The 22,413-nt window shown below is 37.6% G+C and overlaps 1 protein-coding gene across 15 annotated transcripts in view; it reads left to right on the forward strand.

Annotated features, from left to right (window-relative positions):
• The window catches only part of plekha6 (pleckstrin homology domain containing, family A member 6), an 80,044-nt gene that overhangs the window by 52,868 nt on the left and 4,763 nt on the right, over positions 1-22,413 (forward strand). For 5 of the 15 annotated variants that reach the window (XM_056735288.1, XM_056735289.1, XM_056735285.1 and 2 more), the window contains 20 exons: positions 228-328; positions 9,516-9,706; positions 10,200-10,646; positions 11,013-11,517; positions 11,667-11,753; positions 12,077-12,130; positions 13,567-13,647; positions 14,628-14,696; positions 14,803-14,883; positions 15,732-15,881; positions 15,974-16,069; positions 16,597-16,717; positions 16,895-17,034; positions 18,536-18,718; positions 19,640-19,715; positions 20,349-20,452; positions 21,085-21,261; positions 21,353-21,502; positions 21,648-21,781; positions 21,901-22,043. In XM_056735288.1, coding sequence (XP_056591266.1) covers positions 228-328; positions 9,516-9,706; positions 10,200-10,646; positions 11,013-11,517; positions 11,667-11,753; positions 12,077-12,130; positions 13,567-13,647; positions 14,628-14,696; positions 14,803-14,883; positions 15,732-15,881; positions 15,974-16,069; positions 16,597-16,717; positions 16,895-17,034; positions 18,536-18,718; positions 19,640-19,715; positions 20,349-20,452; positions 21,085-21,261; positions 21,353-21,502; positions 21,648-21,781; positions 21,901-22,043 — 3,090 coding nt within the window. Of the gene's footprint in view, positions 1-227; positions 329-1,879; positions 8,825-9,515; positions 9,707-10,199; positions 10,647-11,012; positions 11,518-11,666; positions 11,754-12,076; positions 12,131-13,566; positions 13,648-14,627; positions 14,697-14,802; positions 14,884-15,731; positions 15,882-15,973; positions 16,070-16,596; positions 16,718-16,894; positions 17,035-18,535; positions 18,719-19,639; positions 19,716-20,348; positions 20,453-21,084; positions 21,262-21,352; positions 21,503-21,647; positions 21,782-21,900; positions 22,044-22,413 lie in introns of those variants that run through there. The other 10 variants (XM_056735279.1, XM_056735280.1, XM_056735278.1 and 7 more) reach the window with 9 other exon arrangements.

Consider the following 22,413-nt stretch of genomic DNA (forward strand, 5'->3'; position numbering starts at 1 on the left):
GCTGGAATAAAATGGATTTCTACCTGCAGTTTAGCTGGAGTTTGCTTTTTCACTACCACTGCCCATCATCACCTGTGTAACAGAACACTGTTGGACTTTTCTCATCAAAGATCGCATTTGTAAAACCTAGGTTGGAGTGATGTGTTTCTTATTGTTTTGAATGTTGTTCTCTCAATATGCTTATTTTTTGACATTCCCAAGAACGTTTTTGTGTTTGTTTGTTCCAGACGAGAAAGAAGAAGGGGTCTTAGGCAGCCTCCCTCTGCTCAGCTTCAAGATTGGACCCCTCCAGACATCGGACAACATTAACCGCAAATTTGCCTTTAAGGTTGGTGATCTCAGAGTTGTTTGGGTATGAACTGTTTGACTGTAGAGGGAACGGGTAACAGGTAAACAGGGGATTGGGTAGGGTATATGCTCTGGGGCATCTTGTGATTCCTGTAAATTAGGACAGTTTAAAGTGTGTATTGGTAAGATTAAATAACAGTAGCTGTTTCTGAGTCAAAACCGAACGATTGCACAAACGCACACACATAAAGTGGACTTTGCATCTTTGCATGTGTTCCTGAGTATGTTTGTTTATACACTATGTGCCAGAAGGGCAAACAAAATGACAGATTGGGTTTGAATCGGGATTCCAGTTGGCTAGGTTCGAGCACACAGATCTTTAATCTGTGGGTACACAAATGTCAGGGTTCAAAAGTCATGTTCTAATTTAAGAACAAATCTTGCTTAACAAATTATAACATCAAGGTAACAAACTGAGCTTCATGGACATTTCATTGAGAAAATGTTTTTCTGCACGTGAGCTGGCATGATCTCCATAACCTGATGATCCAGTTTCTTTCAGCATGCGTTCACAATTGGAAATATGGAAATCTCTGCGTTTATACAAAGATGTAAAATTATGTCACAAATGTGTTTTTATTTCGCATTATAACCTTTTCCTGTTTTAAAATGTACAAAATCATTACCTTTAAATCTATATTTTCAGTGTGGTCTCTGATTAAGAGACCCCACTCTAGTGGTCCTCATTCAAAGCATACTATACACTGCATTGTATGCAAATGAGGTTTCTGTGCTACTGTACGTTTATTTTCCCACATGACTTTGAATAATTCACATCCCTAGAAAGATTTTCCCACTGAGCACCACGTTGCTGTTGAACTCTGAAAGGCCGTTGTTGTGATGTCTTAGAAAATAAGATTATGTTTTCGCCTGGCCTGCATGTGAGGCTGTATTAGATTATACATGGTGTATTCTGGGTAGAACTTAAACTGCGCACAGGAGAGGTGTTTTGAAGTGTGTTTATAACTATAACATACAGTAGGTGCGCTTTCTCCATGTGTGGGAATGTGAGACCCTTATATGTTTACATCTTTTTCCTTTGGCCCTGTGGAGGTCCTGAGGGCTGGGCTGAAGACAGTCAAGAATCTCTGTCGTGTCTATGCAGGCCTTGTTAGGTTTCCAGCAAAACAGCTTTTTTAGCACCTGCCTTTTTAAAATTACTAATTAAATAGAGATATGCAGTAGAGGAGACGTTGATGAACTTTGACACTATAGTAAAAAACAATCCGGTAAATAAAGTTTTGCATTCATTTGAGCCGTTATGATTTCTGATCATTTAAAATATTTAAATATTAAGTTACGTAAGAATTATTTTATGTATTTGTTTATAATTGAGTTGATTAAAAAAAACAATATAAAAAAATAATATTGTAATAATTTAATTTAATTAAGTTATTTTTATATTATTAGTAGTATTTTTAGTAGTAGTAGTGCTGTTGTTATAATATTATTATTATTTATTTTATTATTATTATCATATTAATTATTATTATATTAATATGTGTTAATTTTAATGTTTTCATTAAAGAATTGTTCTGCTCTATTCTTTTGGCTGTGATCTCATGTTTATTTTAAAACCTGACTTTTGAATCTAAACAATGGTTTTGGTTTCACACGTGTGCTTCTAAATTTCATCGCCCGTGGACATTTCTAGAGAGAAAGAATTATACACTCAGTAAAACCCCTTAACGCTCATCCAAGTGTTCTTGAAAACATATCCAAACTTGTTCAATGGTCTCTTCTATAAAAGAAAGATTATTAAATACTCTCATGATAAACTTGCACAACAAAAAGACTCTAAGTCACTATAAACATGTAGTCTCATGAATCTTCACCCAGAGGCAGAAGGTGTACTATGTTTCCTTTAAATATCACAGCCCCCTCTGCCACAGTTTCGGTGCAAAGTCTCGTCGACACACAGCATTTTTTATGACAAGCGTGATAAAAGCCGTGAAAGCATCATGTGTGTCTCTAATAATATATCTCTAAAAATATACTTGTTTAGTACATGACTGGTTGTTAATAATTAAGCGGGAAACGCTGGGGCATGTTTGTTGTGTGTGCACATGCACAAGAAAGCGAGGTGAGTTTAGTCAGCCGTTCTCTAACCCGATCCGTGGCACTGAAATGTTACATGTATCATGTTCCCTTCACAAAAGAGACAGAAACTGCTGTGACGCAGTGCGTCTTTCCCAGGGTCTCTGTCTTCAGGTGCTTTACCTTGATGTACTGCCACTTCTTTTATGAAATCCTTGTCAGTTGTGCCAAGATCAGAACTGGTGTTTGGCCTCAGGGTGCAGGATAATTCTCCTGTTTCACAGCAGGGAGTCTTATATTTTCTAGCTCTACAGTGTTATGCTTTAAACTGTACCTGTATGTTTAACGGTCGCGAAATCTGTCAATCTGTCCCAAATGTAGAGAGGATTCACAAATAAAGAAAATGCATAATCTTTTCTTTCATCCCCTCTCACTTATTCATATTTCCCATTATAGAGTGTCTGAAATATTAATAAGCGCTGGTTGTATAACTTTTTTTTTCTTCTGAGAGATGAATTTCAAAAACGTGTAAGATCAGTCGGCAAATCTGCCGCCATCAAACTCACAGCTGGGAAATTGTCAGTCCTCAACAGCTGATCCAGCGACCGAACCAGGCCAGTTTTAAAATCTTCTGGGATGTTCAGATAAAGTTTGGCACCTTTAGGATGCGTCTTTAATTAATTCACAAAGATACTTTTCCTTGTAGTAGGGTGGAATGAAATATGAAATAAGCTATTGCAGCCAATAAGGAAGAGCTGTTGATAGATTTTTGGACCAAACCTCAAAGCACCTGGTCTAAACCATCCCTAGTCCCTTCGGGCAGTCCTGAGTTCACTCCAAAACTTTTTAGTCCTGGTCCTCTGTAGGGTATGGCAATTGATTTTCCGTTTTGCAAGGATTCATTTTTATTATTTCAATGTATGCATGCATACTTTATCTATTTTAGATTTATTTTTTATTAAGTTGAAGTCTTTACACGTTATTTATTAACAATTTATCTATTTGTTTACTTTTACAACCAGCGAGTATTTCCACTATCTGAACGGGATTTTGTTTCTGTGTATCTTTCTAAATTGTTGTCTGTTTTGAACAAAATCCTGTTAGACAAGCAGCTTCCGTTGAATTCAGCAGTTTTATATACTGATTCCTTTATCCAGACACGAGGACACATAGAACAGAGACGCAATCCAGAAAGAGAGCGTGCGTGTGCAAAATAACAGGGGTAGAAAGAGATGATTTCTGACACCTGGTCATTAAAAGTTGCTGCAATCATTCATTTGGCCGTTCTCCACCATATTTTTGCTGTTGTTTGGCTCGTGCTGTTAACTGCTTGTCTACATGTCAGAGAACATCAGATTGCAGCTGCGCCCGCAACCTCTCTGTTATATCGCATGCATGTCTCCCAGCTGTTTGCCTGAAGCCAGCTGGGTTGAGAGAGCACTATTTTTGACAGCTGGGATGGGAGTTTTTGGAGATTTAGGACATTTAAAGCAAGTTGGTGAAATGAACATTGTGACTTTTGTGATGCTTCACCATGAGGACATGGATGGGTTGGTTACCACTGTTGAGTTGTCCACTAGCTAGTGGATACTGTAACGGCCCAATCTGGTATCAAAATGCACACTGTACTTAGTATAGGCCTCTTAGCTTATACTGTTTATTCGACAACACCATCCTGACATGATCAGGAAGCATGAGGATCAAAAAAGCGCCTACCTGTAGCCAAATACCTATGTCAAGTTTTCTAAAAGAAAGAGACATACGGAATGACAGAGGCAGTAAGACGGGAGAGCAGAGGGCTGTCATTTCCATACCTGCTGAAGCCTGACTGTCTGCTTCCTCCTCACAGACTAAAGGCAGGGAATTGCCTCGTTTCTCTCTGTTTACATTGAACTGCTGTGGGCGTTGGCACCTGCTGTCCAGCCTAACATGTCCCACACAATGTCTGTCTTTCAGATGGGCTACTATTTGATTTAACAGGTGGAGACAGCTGTACTGCTCACCCTTTGAGGTTTTTCAACCAGATAAACTCAAAATTATTATTTTTCCGTGCACTGGCATTATGAAGGAAAAAAAAGCATTTATTGTGTCCACATTACTGTTCAACTATAATGGAAAAATTTCGTCTCAATTACATCTTTAAAGACATACTCCACCTAAAAATGAAACTGCTGTTGAACACAAAGCAAGATATTTAGAAAAATGTTAGCAAGTAAGATTTCTGGGGTAGTCAAAAAATGGTTTTCCTAAATTATTTAAAATCTTCTTTTGTGTTTAACACTATCATTTTTGTCACAACACTATCATGTCAGTTGCTCATATTCATCCAAATATCCTTCTTCATTTATACAGGTCTGGAACAACTTTAGGATGAGTAATCCACGACAGAATATTTATTTTTAGGGGGACTATCTCTGAAAACCGTTTGCAGGGGATTTAGCAAAGATATGACATATTAACAGAGAATTGATCTTGTATTGGGTTTGAATTTCTTAAAGGGATAGTTCACCCCAAAGTTCTGTAATCGTTTCGAACCTGTTTAAATATCTTGTTATGTTGAAAAAAGCGATTTTGAAGAATGTGTGAAACCAAACAGTTCTTGGGCACCATAGTATAATTGTCCTACTAAATTGCCTACTAAGGTTGTCAATGGTGCCCCAGAATTGTTTGTTTTTTCTAAAGAAAAATGATTTGTGTTCAGCAGAAAAATTCAATTAGATTAGCTTGAAGGTTAGTGAACAATGACAGAATATTCGTTTTTTTGTGTGAAATCCCTTTAACCCACTGGCAATTAGATTTTTATTTAATCAATTACATTTATGGTAAAAGTAATACAAAGTTTAATGATGCATTTTCTAAAAAGAATTTAGCTTTATGTGTAAATTTGTTTTGTTTTGTGAATTTATATTTATTGGATAAAAATATATTTTTGCAATGTATATTTGAAGTGTTGTATCTAAGTGTTATACTAAAGAAATCCCATCTAACGCGTAGCAACAAATTTTGTTGTGGTGTAAATGGGTCAGCGAGTAGATCTAATAAGTAATTTATAGATATTGTACTTTCCTGTGGCTCAGTGGTTAGAGCATGGTGCTAGCAACGCCAAGGTCATGGGTTCAATTCTGGGATTTTACATACTTAGAAACGTATGTATAGTATAAAACAATGAAAGTCGCTTTGGATAAAAGCGTTTGCCAAATGAATAAATGTAATGTAAACGTATACTCAAAGGAAATAATGTGGCCTGTTAAAATAAATGCTGCCATAACTGAAACAGACCCATCATGCACTCACATCAACAACAAATAGAGGAGTCTTATAGATTAATATAGTCTAATATAGCATATACATTGCTATCTTCCCTCACCATATTATCATTTACTATACCTATAGGGAGACAGGGAGCTGGCACCGTGAAAGACAACTCAACAAACTCAGATTACAGTGAGCTCTTCTCAGCTTGACCTTCTTTCATGTGCAATAAAAGTAAAGGCCAATTGAACGTCAGGCTTATCAGATCATATGCCAGTTTGGTGAGTTGCCAGTTAGCAGGTGTACCAAAGCATCCTTCTATTCCTTCTAAGATTGTTCCTTTAGGCTAGTTCATCTCAGCTATTTACAATAGCTTCACGGTGGTGATGTGCTTGGGTAAATGGTCTTCTGAAAGTCTGTGAGTGAGCTATATGTGAGAAATTCCACCGTCCTGAGAGAACTTTATGAAATTCCTCTTCGCAGACCGATGATAACAGATGTTTTCAATTAGGTCATAATTAAGCCGTGTCTAAATATAGCAGTGACACATTATGTTATGGGAGCTTGTGACGTCCCCGTGGCCCTTGGTATTTTCGGCTCTAGTTTGTAAAGAATAGAAGAATGTGTCTTTGTTTGTATGGATAAAACAGGTAGTTAGAAGAGGTGCTTTAAAGATATCAGACTCTAACATGTGACGCCACTGTAAACTCAAATGTCTGATCTAGTCCGTAACCGCGTCTCCAAGATACACTTGAGTTCAGGATACTATTTCAGCCCACTTTTGTAAAGGTGATTTACAATGCATTGAAGTCACACAAAAACCTGTTGCGTTTACTAGCACTCCTGGTTGATTTAAGGAAAGTCTTCTGGGCACAGTTGTAGTTTCCACACTGTCAAAAAATCCAGTAAAGCAGCTGGGGCGTCAAAAATATTCCGTAATATATTCCTGTAAATTACATGGTTTTCCCAGGTTTTTTTTGTAAATGTATCGTCTTTTTCTGCAATTTGACAGTTGTTGACCATAAACAATAATAGACTGTTAAAAAGCAATATACCGTAAAAATAACAGTTTTTTCTGTAAATAACGTTTTTCCCGTTTTCTTGAAATATGCATTATTCTGTAAATTGACGTTTTTTGACTGTATTTCAAAAACTTGTGAAAAATCAGTACTGTTAGCAAAAAATACTGGATTTTAGACATTATATGGGATTTAAAAAAAAAAATTAACATTGAAATTCTGTAAAAAAAAGGGTACGCCGTAAGATTGTCTATTTCTTAGATCTAGAATGACTCTACACTGTTTAGTTCTTGTAAGTTTGCATAACTAAGACTATGAATCATTAAACTAGTGACAAATTGGTCTCGCTTCAGTGTGAAATGTATCATTTGTCATGCTCATGCCACAATACACAGCGATACTTCTCACGTACCTCCAAACTGACATGCTGTGACACCTGACCACCATTTCTTGCATACAAATATGCTAGAGGGGTGGTTACACAATAATGTGCATGCTACTTTTAAGCTAAACAAACATTTCAAGTGCCAGCTGAGATCTATTTAATAATCCACTGAGAAACAAAGCGTCTTCTGTAAAATCAAATGCAGATAAAAAGTACAGATTTTGCCAAGCCCTCAAATGAATCAACAGTAAGGGAGTGTTTGACAGTTTCCTAGGGGAGAGGTTTTATTAAAAGCAAGAAAGCCTTCCTCTTGGCAGGTACAAAGGTAAGACTTGTGAAAGCATGGGAGGTTTCTGTGCCAGACATCTGTAAGTCGAGAAAGCTCCGCAATGCGAACGACCGGTTTGTTTTGATCTTCTGTTTCCTGTGACATCAAATGCCTGTTTCAGTTTGTTTGGAATTGCAAGCTCACACACAACATGCAGTCTATTTAGTGAATGACCAGGAACTGAGGACGATTCAATTTGGGAATGAATGTGAACACTTATGAGGTCATTTTAGTCTATGCGGTCTTGTTATGCTTGTAAATTGGAGTCATTTTGATTAAGTCTCATTAGATGTGTTTGCATAATGAAGCTCAGAGGACTGAGCAAGTGTACTTGACATTTTACATAACAGATTCATATCTGCATATGAGTTTAGATTTAAACAAATCCTGTTTTCAAGTTTCATATGTTGCATTTTTGTCTTTATTCAGAATCATTTTGTTTCTTGATGGTCTTTAAGGAAGGTCTGTCTATTAAATATTTGATTGTATGAAACTAATGTTGGCACACCCTCAGATCATTATTCATGCTCATTTGTAAAGATTAGCAAATCATTGTTTTTATACTTATCATTTGTACTGGTTTCAGTGATTGTCCGATTTCATAATGCATAATAACACACCCTCTCTATTCAGAAGAACCTGCTGTGCATGGAAAAGTGTTTCTCCACCTGCCTGTGAAACTCATTGTGTGTGAATTTGTGTGTCAGAGGGCTTTTTGCATTGTTAGGCTGATTTAGAATCAGAGTTCAAGTCTTTTAACATTACATTAAAGGAGTAGTTTACAAGATTTGCCCCCATTGACTTTCCATAGGAATTTTTTATTCCTACCATATGGAAGGTCAAATTTTGAAGTGAACTACTCCTTTAAGGTAAATATGTGCTGGGTGATTAAACTTACATGAGATCTTTTAGATACTTTTAACTTAAAACGGTAAATTCTGGAATAGCAATGTTTTTTTAACTTTTTTGATATGTTTATTTTGCACTTCGCTGTCCACACATTTCATTGAATTGTTATATTATTCTACTTTATTGTGTGGACGTAAACTCCAAATTATTCTGTATTGCCCCCATGTGTACTAATGTGGAACTGCAGTATCCAAGTTTGTATAAACAGTCTTTAGTGTCCCACAGATATACTTGGATATATGTGTGCATCATATAATGTCTCATGTTTTGTAATTAAAAAGCTCCTTAACAGAGCAAAGTCACATTTCTACTCACTGCTGTCTTTCTAGTATATCTTTGCACAATGTTGAGCACTCACTAAATCTGATGTTAACTGCATCTAGTTCACATCTACCCGGTTAGATTGTCCTAAAGCTGACCATCATATCTGACCCAGTCACCTTCATGTAGTCTTTTCTCCTCTGTTCCCAATAACCCCACCACCCCACACCCATCTCTGAGGATCCACGAGTGAGTTGACCTCCAATGTGCAGACGAACCCTTTTAGTAGGTAATTCAGAGCACCTCTGTTTTCTTCTATAACTGCATGAGTACAGGTAAATAGATCAGACTCGCATGGTTTTGTCCCAAACATGAATAAACAGAATAAAAACACCAAGAATGACAAAATCTGTATATTAGTCTCAATTGAATTTCAAGTTTTATATTAGATGTAATAGTCTTCCACACTACATGGAGTATCTTACCTGTTAGTTTCTAGAACAAGGTAGCTTGTGAGTCTGGTTTTGCATGTCCTATCCAAACCTTCTTCAGTTTAGCATGATACATCTTAAAGACTTTATGAAACATCAAGTCTTACTACTGCATCTGAAACTGAAGACATCTGACCAAGATTGTAATCGCAAATAAATATGATATTAGATAAAGATGACATCACATGTTAATGCATGTTCATAATTGCACTCCACACACCTTGTCTCAGAAAAGCTTAAAATGTCTCACACAGTTTACATTTTTGCATTCATGCTTGTCATTCACAGACAAACTGATATTTAACTGCAAAGTCAATTTTTTTTATACAGTTTCACCGTGAATGTATTTTTGCATGTGCTGTATTGGGCCTGTTTTGCATGATTTGTTTTTCCTGGGGTTGCAGGTTCACAGTTACAGTATGTTATTGCCTTATGCGTGTGACTTGAACAATATAGTGATATTTCTCTCTCTGTTTCTGTTGCAGGTGTGGTGTGAAACAGTGGAAGAGGAGGAAGAGGAAACTGAGGATTTAAAAGGCAGTATTGCGTTCTGTTTGCAGGTAGAGCACGCAGGAACGCGAACGTATTACTTCAGCGCAGACAGCCATAAGGAGCAAGAGGAGTGGATCCAAGCCATGAGTGACGCTGCCAGAGTCAGGGTCGAGACCACAACTAGGTAAACACACACACAATCTGCACCCTGTTATGCATTGAAGATCCACTGAGAAACCCTAAAATTTGCAACGTCGTTTGATGCATTGAGGTAAATTCCTCAATTGGACGTATTGAAACAAACTACTTTCTAGAGAGCTTTTGATTGATCAGAAAAAAATGGACGAGAAGCTGAAGTGCAGAATGATGTCATAAAAAATCATTTTGGTGGATGTGAAAGACTGCAGGTTTACATCATCTAAATGCAAATTTTGTTAATGTTTTGGATCATAGTTTATCTAAATTCTTAAGGGTGACATATTTATACTAAAAACCACAAATCTTCAATTTAGATTTCATTGGGATATTAACACTGGTGTTGTAATGGTTATAATGGCTAATAATCTCTGAAATACAAACTCAAGGTGCAAAATTAACTTATTTCCTCTAAAAGCACTGCTGTGTTCTTTAAAAACCTCTCACAGATGTTTCAGCTTTCGTTCTCTTTCCTCCTGCAGAAATAAATCCGAGCCCAATCCTACATCAGACCAAAACGACATGGTAAGCAAAAGACTCGAACCCAATTCTCACGCCCAGAACAACGGCCAAAGGCCACACACCCTTGAACCTGTCAATCACGAGCTCAACGGACTAGAGACCAGAGTCACCACGCCCACCACCCCTGCTAGCCTTAATACAGAGGGCAGGATAATGGAGAAAGGAGGCTTGCCGCCCCATCAACCCAACGGATGGGGTAACTACGGTCCTCCAAACGGTTCAAGATATCAGTCCCAGGAGAACATGAGGGACTTACGTGAGCATCAAGAGGAGAACGTTGTGATGAGGAGAGGCTTTGTGCCAAGGACGGCACCGGAGAGACTCGCTCAGAGAAAGAGCTCTATGACTCAGCTGCAGCAGTGGGTGAACCAGCGCAGGACATATGGGCCTATGGATGACGGGCGCAGGTGAGAAAAGCAGATTTGGTCGCGATTGAACTAGGTCTGTCAAACGATTCATCGCGATCAATCGCATCCAGAATAACAGTTTGTGTTTTCATAATATATGTCTGTGTGGGCTACTGTACGTTTTGTATTGACAAACACATATTTACATGTATTAAATATATATATAAACGTTTATAAATTGTTATATTTTATGCATGTACGTTATGTGTTTTTTTTTGTAAATACAAAATGAACATGCACAGTACATGGACATATTTTATGTAAACACAAACCTTTATTCTGGATGCCATTCATCGTTTCACAGCCCTAGATTAAACGTATGCAGTGACATCACATCATCATGTCCTTTTTTTTCCTCCTATTTAGTCCAACCGGGTATTACACAGTAAACCGCGGTATGTCACCGGATTACTGCAGTGTATATGGCGGACCTCAATACGTGGATGAATATCCCCTCTACCCACCCGGTGTCCGCCCTGAGAGCATCTGCTCCATGTCGGCTGCGTACGATCGAGCGCCACCTCACTGGAATATGGAGGAGAGAAGACGCTCTTTACGAGACGGACCCCTATACGGACAACCTCGGGACCCTCAGTGGATGATGGGACCCCAGGGCCCCCATCCTGGCTATTACTCCCAAGTGGATTCAGCACAGAACTCCATGCGACGCCTCTCCATTCAGCCGCGTTCGCGGTCCGTTCCCCGCTCGCCTTCTACTTCTTCTGGAGGACCGTACTCTCCGCACAGCTTTGCCTCACCCGCCCGATCGTCCAGCACCAGGTTCGATCGAGTGCCCAGCCGAATGAGAGATGATGGTATATACGCCGATCCCTCGGTTTACGGGTTGCGCAGGTCACTAAGCTCACCGAAGGTAAAGCACTAGTCGCCAAACATCCGTGGAGACATTTTACCATTCATGTTTTTTTTAAACATACTTATAATGTGTTGTCTGACCACCCTTAAAACTATTTTTTTAAATGTGGTCGGTGTCTAAATGACAGTAATCGTTTCTTCTTTCAGTATGAATTTGCTGGAGATCGCCGCTCATACAGTCAAGGAATGCACCACTATAATTACCCAGCATCCCCCTCTCTCCATGGTAAAATGGTAAGTAAAAGCTTTTCAACTTTTGTGCATGGGTTTAGCATAAACCGCAAAATTACAGCCGTGTCAACTGAGAATCATCAAATCTTGTGACACTTCTAATTTCTATCAATTGCATGAATGATGGCATCTGGTCTGTCTGTGCTTGTACATGTGTAACACACTACACTTCACTGTGATAACCGATGTCATGATCAGCATGTGTGTGCGTCCTCTCATGTGTTTTGCTCTCTGTCTCGCCGTCTGGTGCTTTGCGGGTGTGTTTGTGCTGTACGCTGCCGGGTTTGATCTGCTGGGCTTTGCTGTTGCTTGACGGCACACATCAGGAGGACATTTTAGACCTGCAACTTCAGAGGAACTTGGAGTACATAGATCACCAGGTAGGAGGCTTAATCTAACAAGCACTAATGCATTTCTATGCTGACTGCACATGTAAGCTCTGTTTTAAAACCTGGTGAGGTGATATTTCATGTTACGCTCTAGCTGTAGAGACTCTAAATTAGGTGTTTCAAACTGGGGTCCGAGTTCCCCCAGGGGGTCACAAAGACTCTTCTGTGAATAATTCTGTGGTCTTAGTAAATGTCACAAAAATAAACGGCTATATTACCCTAATACAATCTTTCAAAATCATTTAAATGATCTTTTTGTAGGACATATGATTTTTTTAATTAAAAATCCAAAAGTTATTTTCTCTAAAATGTATAGATAAAGTTTATTTATAAAGTTTATTTATAAAATTATATATAATTTTATAATATTATTTATAAAGTTTATTTAATGAAAAAATTATTATTTAGTAAACAAATAATAATTTGTATATACACTTAATATTTTTGGTGAATTCTAATAGAAATATTTGTCTAGTAGAAATATTATATAATTTTACTATTCATATTTACTCAATGTAAACAATATCACAGCTTTGAAATTTACAAAAAAATTGTGTGTGAATTGTTTCATGTAAAATCAGAAACAATTTTTAGAGTAAAGAAGTGCCAGAGGGTCGATTTAAAAGTGTGGAGAAGAGATTAATGGCCTTAATAAATAAGATTGATGCAAACATATGAATTAGATTAAAATAAGAAATCTGATTAAAATAACAAAACATAATTATTAATCTATTAAATGTATTAAATTATTTTCATATTTAATTTATTAAATACATTTTACTTATTTTTTTCATTAACTTAATTTTACGTTACTTTTGCATTTATCAGTTAATTTCAACAGAAGAAAATAATGTTAAATAATGTTAAGCTTATTTTATGATTTATTATGTGGATTTTTATCACAAACATCGTGTTTATAAAGGATAGACATTATTGAAATTGAATCCAAGTCAGATCAAATATTAAAAACCTCTCTTGAATATATTGCCTTTTGGAATAATTAAAGTTTATAAAACAAAATCTTAAACATATTTTTTGTTTCATAAAACAATCCTTAAATGAATAGTGGTGAGTTTATATAGTATCTTAAAAATGCATTTAAGTAAATGCTCTGTCATTACTGTAGGTTTTTAAACAGAGCTTTAGATACCCCTAAAGAACGTTAGGCAATGCAGAACAAACTGACTGATGTTTGGATGGCCACATCAAGACATAACAAACAACCACATCCTAAATGTAGTCATGGTCCTCTCACACAAGCACCCACTCCTCCTACATTCACTGTCTCTCTCTCCTCGCTGTCTCCTTTCTGTGTAAATTATTTCATGAAGCACGTTGAAATATGTCGAATAAGGCCATTAGAAATTATGTTATGTCAAAGTCAGCCATGTTTAGATTCAGGTGAATGATGGTGTGTTCTGCCTCAGATGACAGAGAGTGGTCACCTTATCGGCATGGTAACCAGAATGGTTGAACGTTCTTCTCCTCGATCAAAGATATATTCTCAAGTAAGAAAGACGCAGGTCTTCTGGAAAGGCAGGCTGCTGTTTTGTTGATCAACAACTGACCTCAGTTCAGCCTCATGGCTTGGCTTAAACAAAGCTTTCTGAGGTTATAACAGCGCCTGTCTCTCTCTGTGCTTCTTAGTGAATGTGGCATGTTGGATGTTTCAGTAGTTCTTCAGTTATACTCTAGTTTTAAATCCCGTAACCTTTAAGTTGAGATATTACAACCATAATCTTAATTTAGTTTCTGTGCGGCTTGTGGTTGGTTGAAGAAATTATTTCTTGTTTTTCAAGTTATGTGTGTCAAAATGTCTCCATCCCTGATAGCTTGTTTCCCAGTATCACATCTTTCATATTGTGATCATTGTGTTGTCGTCTGTGTCTTGTTCACTCATCTCATAACCGTAGAGCAAGAAAGCCATTTTCAGTATTTATCCTCCAAACTAGGGGCTAATCATTTTCAGAATTTGGGAATGTTTTTTTGCTGAATAATGCAAACAGCACATTTTCATGCAATGAAGTTTCAGTTTGCTTAAAGACTCAATGAAATCAACATTCGATTTGAGTGTTGCGAATTTTGGATTAATTTATGCAAAAATCACATTAAACGTCTCCATCTTCTGGAAACAGACCAAAATGATTGGTTACTCACCCTTGCAGCATTCATTAATGTTTTTTCCTGTAGAATGCTCTTCAAAATGAGAATGTCCATCTACCTCACACCACTTTCAGCTAGTGGAAAGTTATAGTCAAACAAAAGTTTGAAGACGACCCTGCTAATGTACATTAACAGGAAATCCCTGCGCCCCTGAAAACTGATTTCATTGGGTCTTCCAGAAAAATGTAAAATTTCTGTTGTTATTATTTCTTTTTGTTGGATTGTTCAACAATCAATGTGGAATATAAACATTCATTGGAGGTCCGTAAAGCAAAATGCTTATTTAAAAATGCTTTGTTTATGTATTTTCCCTCTGTGATTGTAGGTGCCTCCGTACCATGATATGTACAGTGAGCTACATCCCACACTGAAGCTTAATGAAATTGAAACCAGTGTAAGTCATTTGTATCTGAATTGATTTCAAAAGCATCATTTATAAATTGGGCAAATAGTCTTAAGTAAAATGAGTGATTTTACTCTTTATTTTTGTCTCTGTACAGAAATTGCTCGGGCGTCTGTGTGAACAGAACCGACTAGTAAAAGAGCAGGAGGCTGTAGTCCATCGGTTGAGAATGGAAAAGGTACTTACAACCACGGCCTTTACCATGTACATACAGTCTTACGCCAGATGTGCTAAAAACAACTCCATATTAATGTTTCTCATCATAAAACAGTAAAATAATATTAAAGTTTAGCCACTGTGCTAACACATCACCTCGCACTCTAAAATTGCGAATGTTGACGTGCTTCTATTAACAAAAAAAGGTCTTTATTATGGTTGCCCATCTCATTTGTCATTTTTTATGCTGATGAACAGTGTTAGACCGCTGAGGCAGATGAAAAATACTTTTTAAACGATTTGTCATTTTAACTACTATATGTGACCCTGGACAATTTTATAATAAATAATGTCAAAGCTGAATAAATTAGATGTTTATTGACGAATGAGTTGTTAGAATATGACAATATATGGCAGAGATGCAAATATTTAAAACTCAGGAATCTGCGAGTGAAAAAAAACAAAATATTGAGAATATTGCCTTTTAAGTTGTTAATCAGGGGCACTGTGGAAGGCAAAATGTCTTCATGAAACATGATCTTTACTTATTATCTTTAATTATGTTTTTTGGCATAAAAGAAAAATCGATAATTTTGACCCAAACAATGTATTTTTATCTTTTGCTATAAATCTTCCTGTGCTACTAGTTTTGTGATCCAGGTTCACAAATGCTTAATGGATTGCATCAGATCAGCAATAAACATCAAATGTTGCAGGGGACAGGTTGACCATGTCTCCCACAATGTCTGTGCTTGTTAAAACGTCCATTTCTCTGAATGCTCTTTTAATCACATTCAAGCCTAATTTAATAATAGATAAGCCTACCTAAAGTATTCTGCACACTCACTATAAGCTGTCTGCAATTTTCAGGACAGCCTAGAGGGGGTGCTGGTGGCCACACATCAGGAGATGGAGCTCTACAGGAATCAGCCACTGGCCATGGAGAAACTTCAGCTGAAAAAAGAGAGTCTACAAAACAAACTGATTAACATCAGAGGAGAACTTTCTCAGGCTTCAGGCGTAAGACAACTAATCATACAATGCATGGGTTATGGTGATATCAAGGAATAATAAAGAATGTGATCTTAGATGTTTATGAATCTTCATTACAGGCTCTGACCACCACTCGTATAGAGTTTGACGCTCTGGAGGAAGAAGTGAACTCTATCCATGGTGACTTGTGGGAGCAGCTGAACACTGGAGGGCATGTACGTCAAATACATCAGAGTGTTTATGCTGTCATCATTATAAACATCATTAGTTACCAGAAAACTGTGAACTCTTATACCCCTCTAGTGCGTTCCGCTATTGTTGAATTCAGACCCATCATTTATTAATAAGCGTGTGCAGTTATGAATTGCATTCAACATATCTTTACACGATTTATTTAACTTTCATAAAAGCCTTCATGTAAATCCAAGAAAACAACCTTTTGGAGTATGGTCTTTGTTTCAGGACCCCCTGTGCTACTGACCTTCATGATGCAGAAAAAAAAAATATTAAATTGGAATCAAATTCTTATAGGAATTGTGTATTCATTTGTTTGTATTTTTATGAGGACTTCTCAGATTAATATGAGTGGAATAAGCAATCAATTATTGAATCAAATCATTCATTATTTATAAGCACCAATACTCATTTTTCTAAGGATGCTGACAGCTCTCTTTAATAATGCATGGCTTTAATATATCATTAAATGGCTCGTATAACAGAAAACGCTTTCCCGTCTCCTCAGGGTGAGCTGGTTCACAGGCACATTCAGAAGGAGTTTTGGAGGGTTCAGGAAGTTTTGGAAGTGCTGCACAAAAACAACCCGTCCCGTGGCACAGACACGGCCAAGCACAGGGGTCAGAGAAGTGAATATACTCCCCTCATACTGCATTAGGGATAATATTGTTAATTGTATCATTATGGTTTGACTTATTTATTTTTTTAGAATATGAGATTTAAATGAGGAAATACTTTTGACTAATTCAGCGTAATTAAAATATCTGATCATTCTTAGCCAAATAATCTGCATCTGTCTATTACAGTAGCCAGTAGAGCATCAGGCTCCTTCAGCACGAACAGTCCGGCGAGTCCATTGAGTTCAGTGAGTCTCACCAGTCCTCTCAGCCCCTTCTCACCTGTACCTGGGTCTCATGCCTCACCCACTAAACATCTGGCCACAGAGGTACAGTATTACACACAACACTATTCAACACACAGTCAGTTTTGCACATTCCAGTGTACGAAATTCAATACAAAACTATCAAAGCAAGCTGTGTTTCAATTAAATGAAAAGAAAGCACAGCCACGTGGCTCTGATTATAATTTCATAATTATGTTTAAACAATGTCATAACCTGAAAATGTAAGATAAATAGATATAATAACATAATTAGGGCTTTTATTTATAAATCTGGGACAAGCTCTATTTCAAAACCTACTACATTTTAACTGGATACTACATAGGCAAGAGCTCTAAAACACACAAGAGACTCGAGTTGCAGTTGACTTTAATATGGTTTGACATTAATATGCTGCAAAGCTAAGTGCGCCCACAAGGAGTGCCCCTATCTGCCTCTTAAGTCTGAATTCATGCACTATACTTTCGGGTCCAAATCACAGTAGTTCTCAAACCTTTTCAATGTAAAGCCCCCCGTTCATTGCTTTGTGCCCCCCCCAAATAAAGACTTACATTCTTAAACAAAAAATAATAATTAATCATATTTACTATTATATCAAATGAATATATTTAAACATATACAATTATACAATGCTTGAACATCAATTGTTTGTTCGGTGGTCTTATTTTTCTGATGTTTGATTGCACAATATAATACATTTTATAAAAGGCCACAGAAACTGTGGCCCCCCTGGATTCATCTTCATCACAGCCGCCAGTTTGTGAAGCACTGCTCTATTAAATGCCATAGAGAAATAATGCTAATATAGTTATCCTGGAGACTCTTGTGTATACCATGAGTTTATAATAGTTTTGCTTTATTGTGTGACATGAATAAACTGTCCTCATAAACGGCTATTTAACTAGTAGTGTCATTTTAAATGAGTAATGAAAATGATGTTCATTACGTCATGACATTACAAGCGGATGTAGGGATCTCACTAGGTTTAAGAATAGAGAATGAAAAACGTTCTGTCTCTAATATCTTTTTCTCAACGGCTGTGTGATCCTTTAGCTTTAGATGCTCTTGAGTGCTTGGCCGTGTGTAATTGATAGTTCTCATAGGTGACCCATTCCTACAGTGCTACACCAAAGTGTTACCCTGAGTTCTCTGACTTGTAGTCTGTACCGTTTATTCAGAGAAACTGATCTGCACATCTTCAAATTTAAGATCACAAAGATTGTTATGGGGAATTGTTTACAGAGTCAACAGTTTGCTCGGATTGATTTGCCGATGGCAAAAGTACATTAACATTTACAGTACATGCAGAACCACAATTTCTGCCTAATGTCGTACTATAGCTGTGTGCAGGTCAGTGTTTAAAAGTGATTGTGATGATGGCTTCATGCCTATATGCTTCCCATAATTCTCTGCGTCCTCCGCCTGGCTTAGTCACACCTGATGCACAGCTCTCTCTCCACTTCTCCTTCCCCTCCTTTTTCTTCTTCCCCTTCTGTGTGATTCTATCCCTCTCCTTTTCCCGCTGTTTTTCTCCTCCCCACGACAGGAGGTTGGCCCTCCGCGACCTCCGCTTCCTAAATCTTACCAGCCCCTGGAGACCTCCCAGACCTTTCCCCCCTCCATACCTCCCCTGCCCATAAACAGCAATGCCTGGCTGCACAGCATGGGCCCTCATGCCAGCCTCCACCAGGAAAGCTACAAGGACGAGGAAGAATACCACAGCAGAAAGGTACCGCAAAGACGGGACTGCACAGAACTTGGACAAACCTTTAATTCCCATGAGAACGCCACCATGTCCTGTGTCCATGTTCACACCTGTGTCCATAATCAATACAGATCATAATTACGATCCCCAGCTCACCCTGGCCAGAAATGGCCACAGTCTTTCATTTAATTTTCATTCCACTTCACTTTTCACTTTCAATCAGAATCTATATCTTGTTCTGTTTGCTTTCGTCATGTATTACTCACTATCCTTTATCTCAAACCAAACACTGTTGCATTAAACTGACAACTTCTTTGGCACTGTATTAAATCCGAGTAACTCACTTTCCATTAAAAGCTCCTGTTTTTCCCTTCAACATTTGTGTGTGGTAGTATAGACAGATTCCTCATACAAAGATTTGTCGACACTTCTACAGTAGAACATAATTTTCCATGCTTAGCAACTGTTTTATTTATGCAGGCTGTGTTTGTGCTAGTGTTGTGTGTTACCAGTTTGTGTCAGTGCTGTATTAAACGGCTTTTATTGCTTTGACATGTCACCCCATTCGACTTAGAAGCCTCATGTGCTTATAGGTGACTTTTCATCATTTAGTAAACACCAAATACCCATTGCCCCTAGAACAGCCCATGTTGGTTTTGTAGAAAGTGTGGATAATCTTTGGGCATGACTGATATTGAAATTTCTGTAATAAGCTGAAACTAATTTAAATGGGATCAAATAGCAAAAATCGAATGTAGTTCTTATGGATACAATGAAATTCAGTCAAATATGAATGTAAAATAATCAGATCATCCGTTTGGGTCTCCTTTTATTCTTGGGAGATCCTTATTAGACCCTGTTAGGATTTTTAAATATTGCTTTGCATTCTAGTTATGAACAGCAGTTGAGAGCATTCATGTTAGCGTTTCTTATGTTCTGTTTCAGCACAACTACAACTCACAGGGAGAAAAGCCCACCGACTTCGACTCAGAGCAAGACAGACAGTCCAATGTGAATAAAGGTATGTTTTTTCACAGGATGCTTGAGATTGTTAACTCTGACTTTTCTTTAGCACTTGTTTTCTGGGATGAGTCATACAGAGCAGCAATAACATAAACAAATGTTATGTGGCCCAAACTTAACTTCCGTCAGACCTCCCAAAAAATCAATAACTGTTGAGTAGTTTTAATACAAATGAATACCATTCATATACAATAAAATATGAATATTAATATGAATGTCGATATGAATATGAATATGAATATGGATATGGATATGGATATGGATATGGATATGGATTTGTATTGTAATTGTAATTGTAATTGTAATTTGAATAGTAATATTAATATAAAAGAATATGTTTTATTACTAGCCACTTGCCAGACCGATAACCAAACACAGACTGGAAGTTAACTTTGGCGTGTGCGTCCGATGAAACGGTCTCCAGCTTTTATTGCTTCACATTAATGTCAATACATGCTGCATTAATCAGCCAATATAAATGAAGAAACAAAGTAAAAACCTTTTATCGTTTTGTACCTATTTTGATACACCTACAGTATCACAGTATCACATGTTTAGGATGCCACCTTGAAAGGAGAGTTTTACAAAAAATGCTTATAGACACATTTTAATAAAGATTTCCTTTGTACAGTTGGAGTTGTTCCACCCAGGGCCAAGTTACCTTCAGAACACAAGGGTACTTCTAATGGTGTACAACGGAGAAATGGGAAGGTGCCCAACGGTCAGATTTCTAGGGTAGGTTACAGTTTGTGCTAGTAAATCTATCAGTAATTCTGCTGTAGTAATACATTAAGACGTAATTCATACTGTACGTCTGTAATAAAATACGGCCTCATTAATATTGTCTGTATTTGAGGTTTGTCAAAGCACTTGTTCCTTACAAGTGCCTCCTTTGAGAGAACAGAATAATGTGTTTATTATAAGTTTTGTCAATTTGTTTGTTTGGTTAATACTCATGATGGAAACATAAATCTCAAAGTAATTTTTATTCTAAAAGGCTTTACGGAACAAACACAGATTTCTCTGTTTTTGGATGAAAATGCATGGGAACAAACTGAATAAATAAATAAATTATAAGCAGATTTATCTAAAAATTCCATGTGTAAAAAATAATTTTTTTGTGAATCATATTGGATAATGGCCTCTCTAATAATAATAATGCTGATGCTAAATAATATCCAGTATGATATTTAGGAACACAAAGGAACACTTTTTTGATTTTGTTTTGTTTGATTCAAGCCTTAATGATGTGGAATATATACAGAAGTGTTTGTAATACGCTGTCCAGGGTCCAGATTTAGTGATCCTGTGACATTAGTGTTGTATACACGCAGGCTGTAATGGTAATAGGTACATGTGTGACACAGGAACGGCCAAAAAGTGCAGTGTTCCCTGCCGAGGTGAAGTCGAAAATGACCGTGGAGGAGCAGAACGAAAGAATACGAAGAAACCAGAGCAGTTCTGTCAGAGACAAGAGACGGAGCCTCAACCTGTCCGGCAGCCAGCACGGAGATGGATTCAAACCCACCACCAACTACAGAGTGGTTAGAATACTCTCAAACATTCATGCTAGTCTTTTATGACTCAAATTTCTTTAGTTCAGTGACATATATCATATGTCTTCCTGTCATACAGGTGCGGAGGAGAGTGACTTCAGATGAGGTGGATATCAAGGGTTTGGAGGCAGCTGTGAGGGGTGGAGGTGTGGAGTCACCCAGACAGGAAATTGCACGTCTACGACGACAGATAGAGCCTGAACACTACGACCTCAATATCGGCATAGAGGTTAGAAGTCAAACATCTCTATGATGTGGACAGAAAAACTGGAGTAAATGATGCTGGCGATGTGATGATGTTTTGTTATTCTTTCAATTTGTATCATTCCAATACAGAGTTCTAAAGTGACTTTGTTCTTACCTCTTGTCAACAGCTGTCTACACCAGAGAAGGTCTTAATTCCGGAGCGATACTTAGAAATGGAGCCCAACACACCTCTTAGCCCTGAGGAGCTTCAAGAAAAGCAAAAGAAAGTAGAGCGAATCAAAACGCTCATTGCCAAATCTAGGTATCAATGCACATCACATCATCTACTGCACACGGAGTAACCATAAGTACCAAGATTGGTCAAATGAATTGCTATACACATGAGTAAACGGTCGTCAATGACCGATCTGTGTTCTCCAGCATGCAGAATGTGGTGCCGGTGTTGGATGGGCCAGTGGAGGGACCCAGTAATTCAGAGCATCAACTTCATGAGCAGGAGAAGCGGATTGAGATCTCCTGCACGTTGGCAGCCGAAGCCTCCCGCCGCAGCCGGCTGCTCTCCGGTGAGGACGCCTGCCGCCCTGAGGAGTCTGGGCGCGCTGTGACCCCCACTGTCTGACCTTTAACCCCGCTGTCACTGTCATATGCTGTCACATATTCCTCAAATTTCCTAAACTTCAATGCTGAGGTTGCACTTTGATTATAATTATTACTCAATGTATTTTTATATTTCAGATGTTTACTGCAATCTGTTTTAGCATTCAAAAAAAGTTTTAAGAGAGTGTCTATTGTGCAACCTCTGCAATGAAGAACGCTGTCTAGTTTCATCTAGATTCACAGAGGAAGAGTGAGATACATACAGATGAAAGAATGACTGTGAATCTATTCAGGTTTTAAAGTGTTAAATCTAATACGCATACAAGGGCATGGAAC

The sequence above is a fragment of the Triplophysa dalaica genome, chromosome 21 (genome assembly GCF_015846415.1).
Source record: "Triplophysa dalaica isolate WHDGS20190420 chromosome 21, ASM1584641v1, whole genome shotgun sequence".
NCBI classification, from domain to species: Eukaryota; Metazoa; Chordata; class Actinopteri; order Cypriniformes; family Nemacheilidae; genus Triplophysa; species Triplophysa dalaica.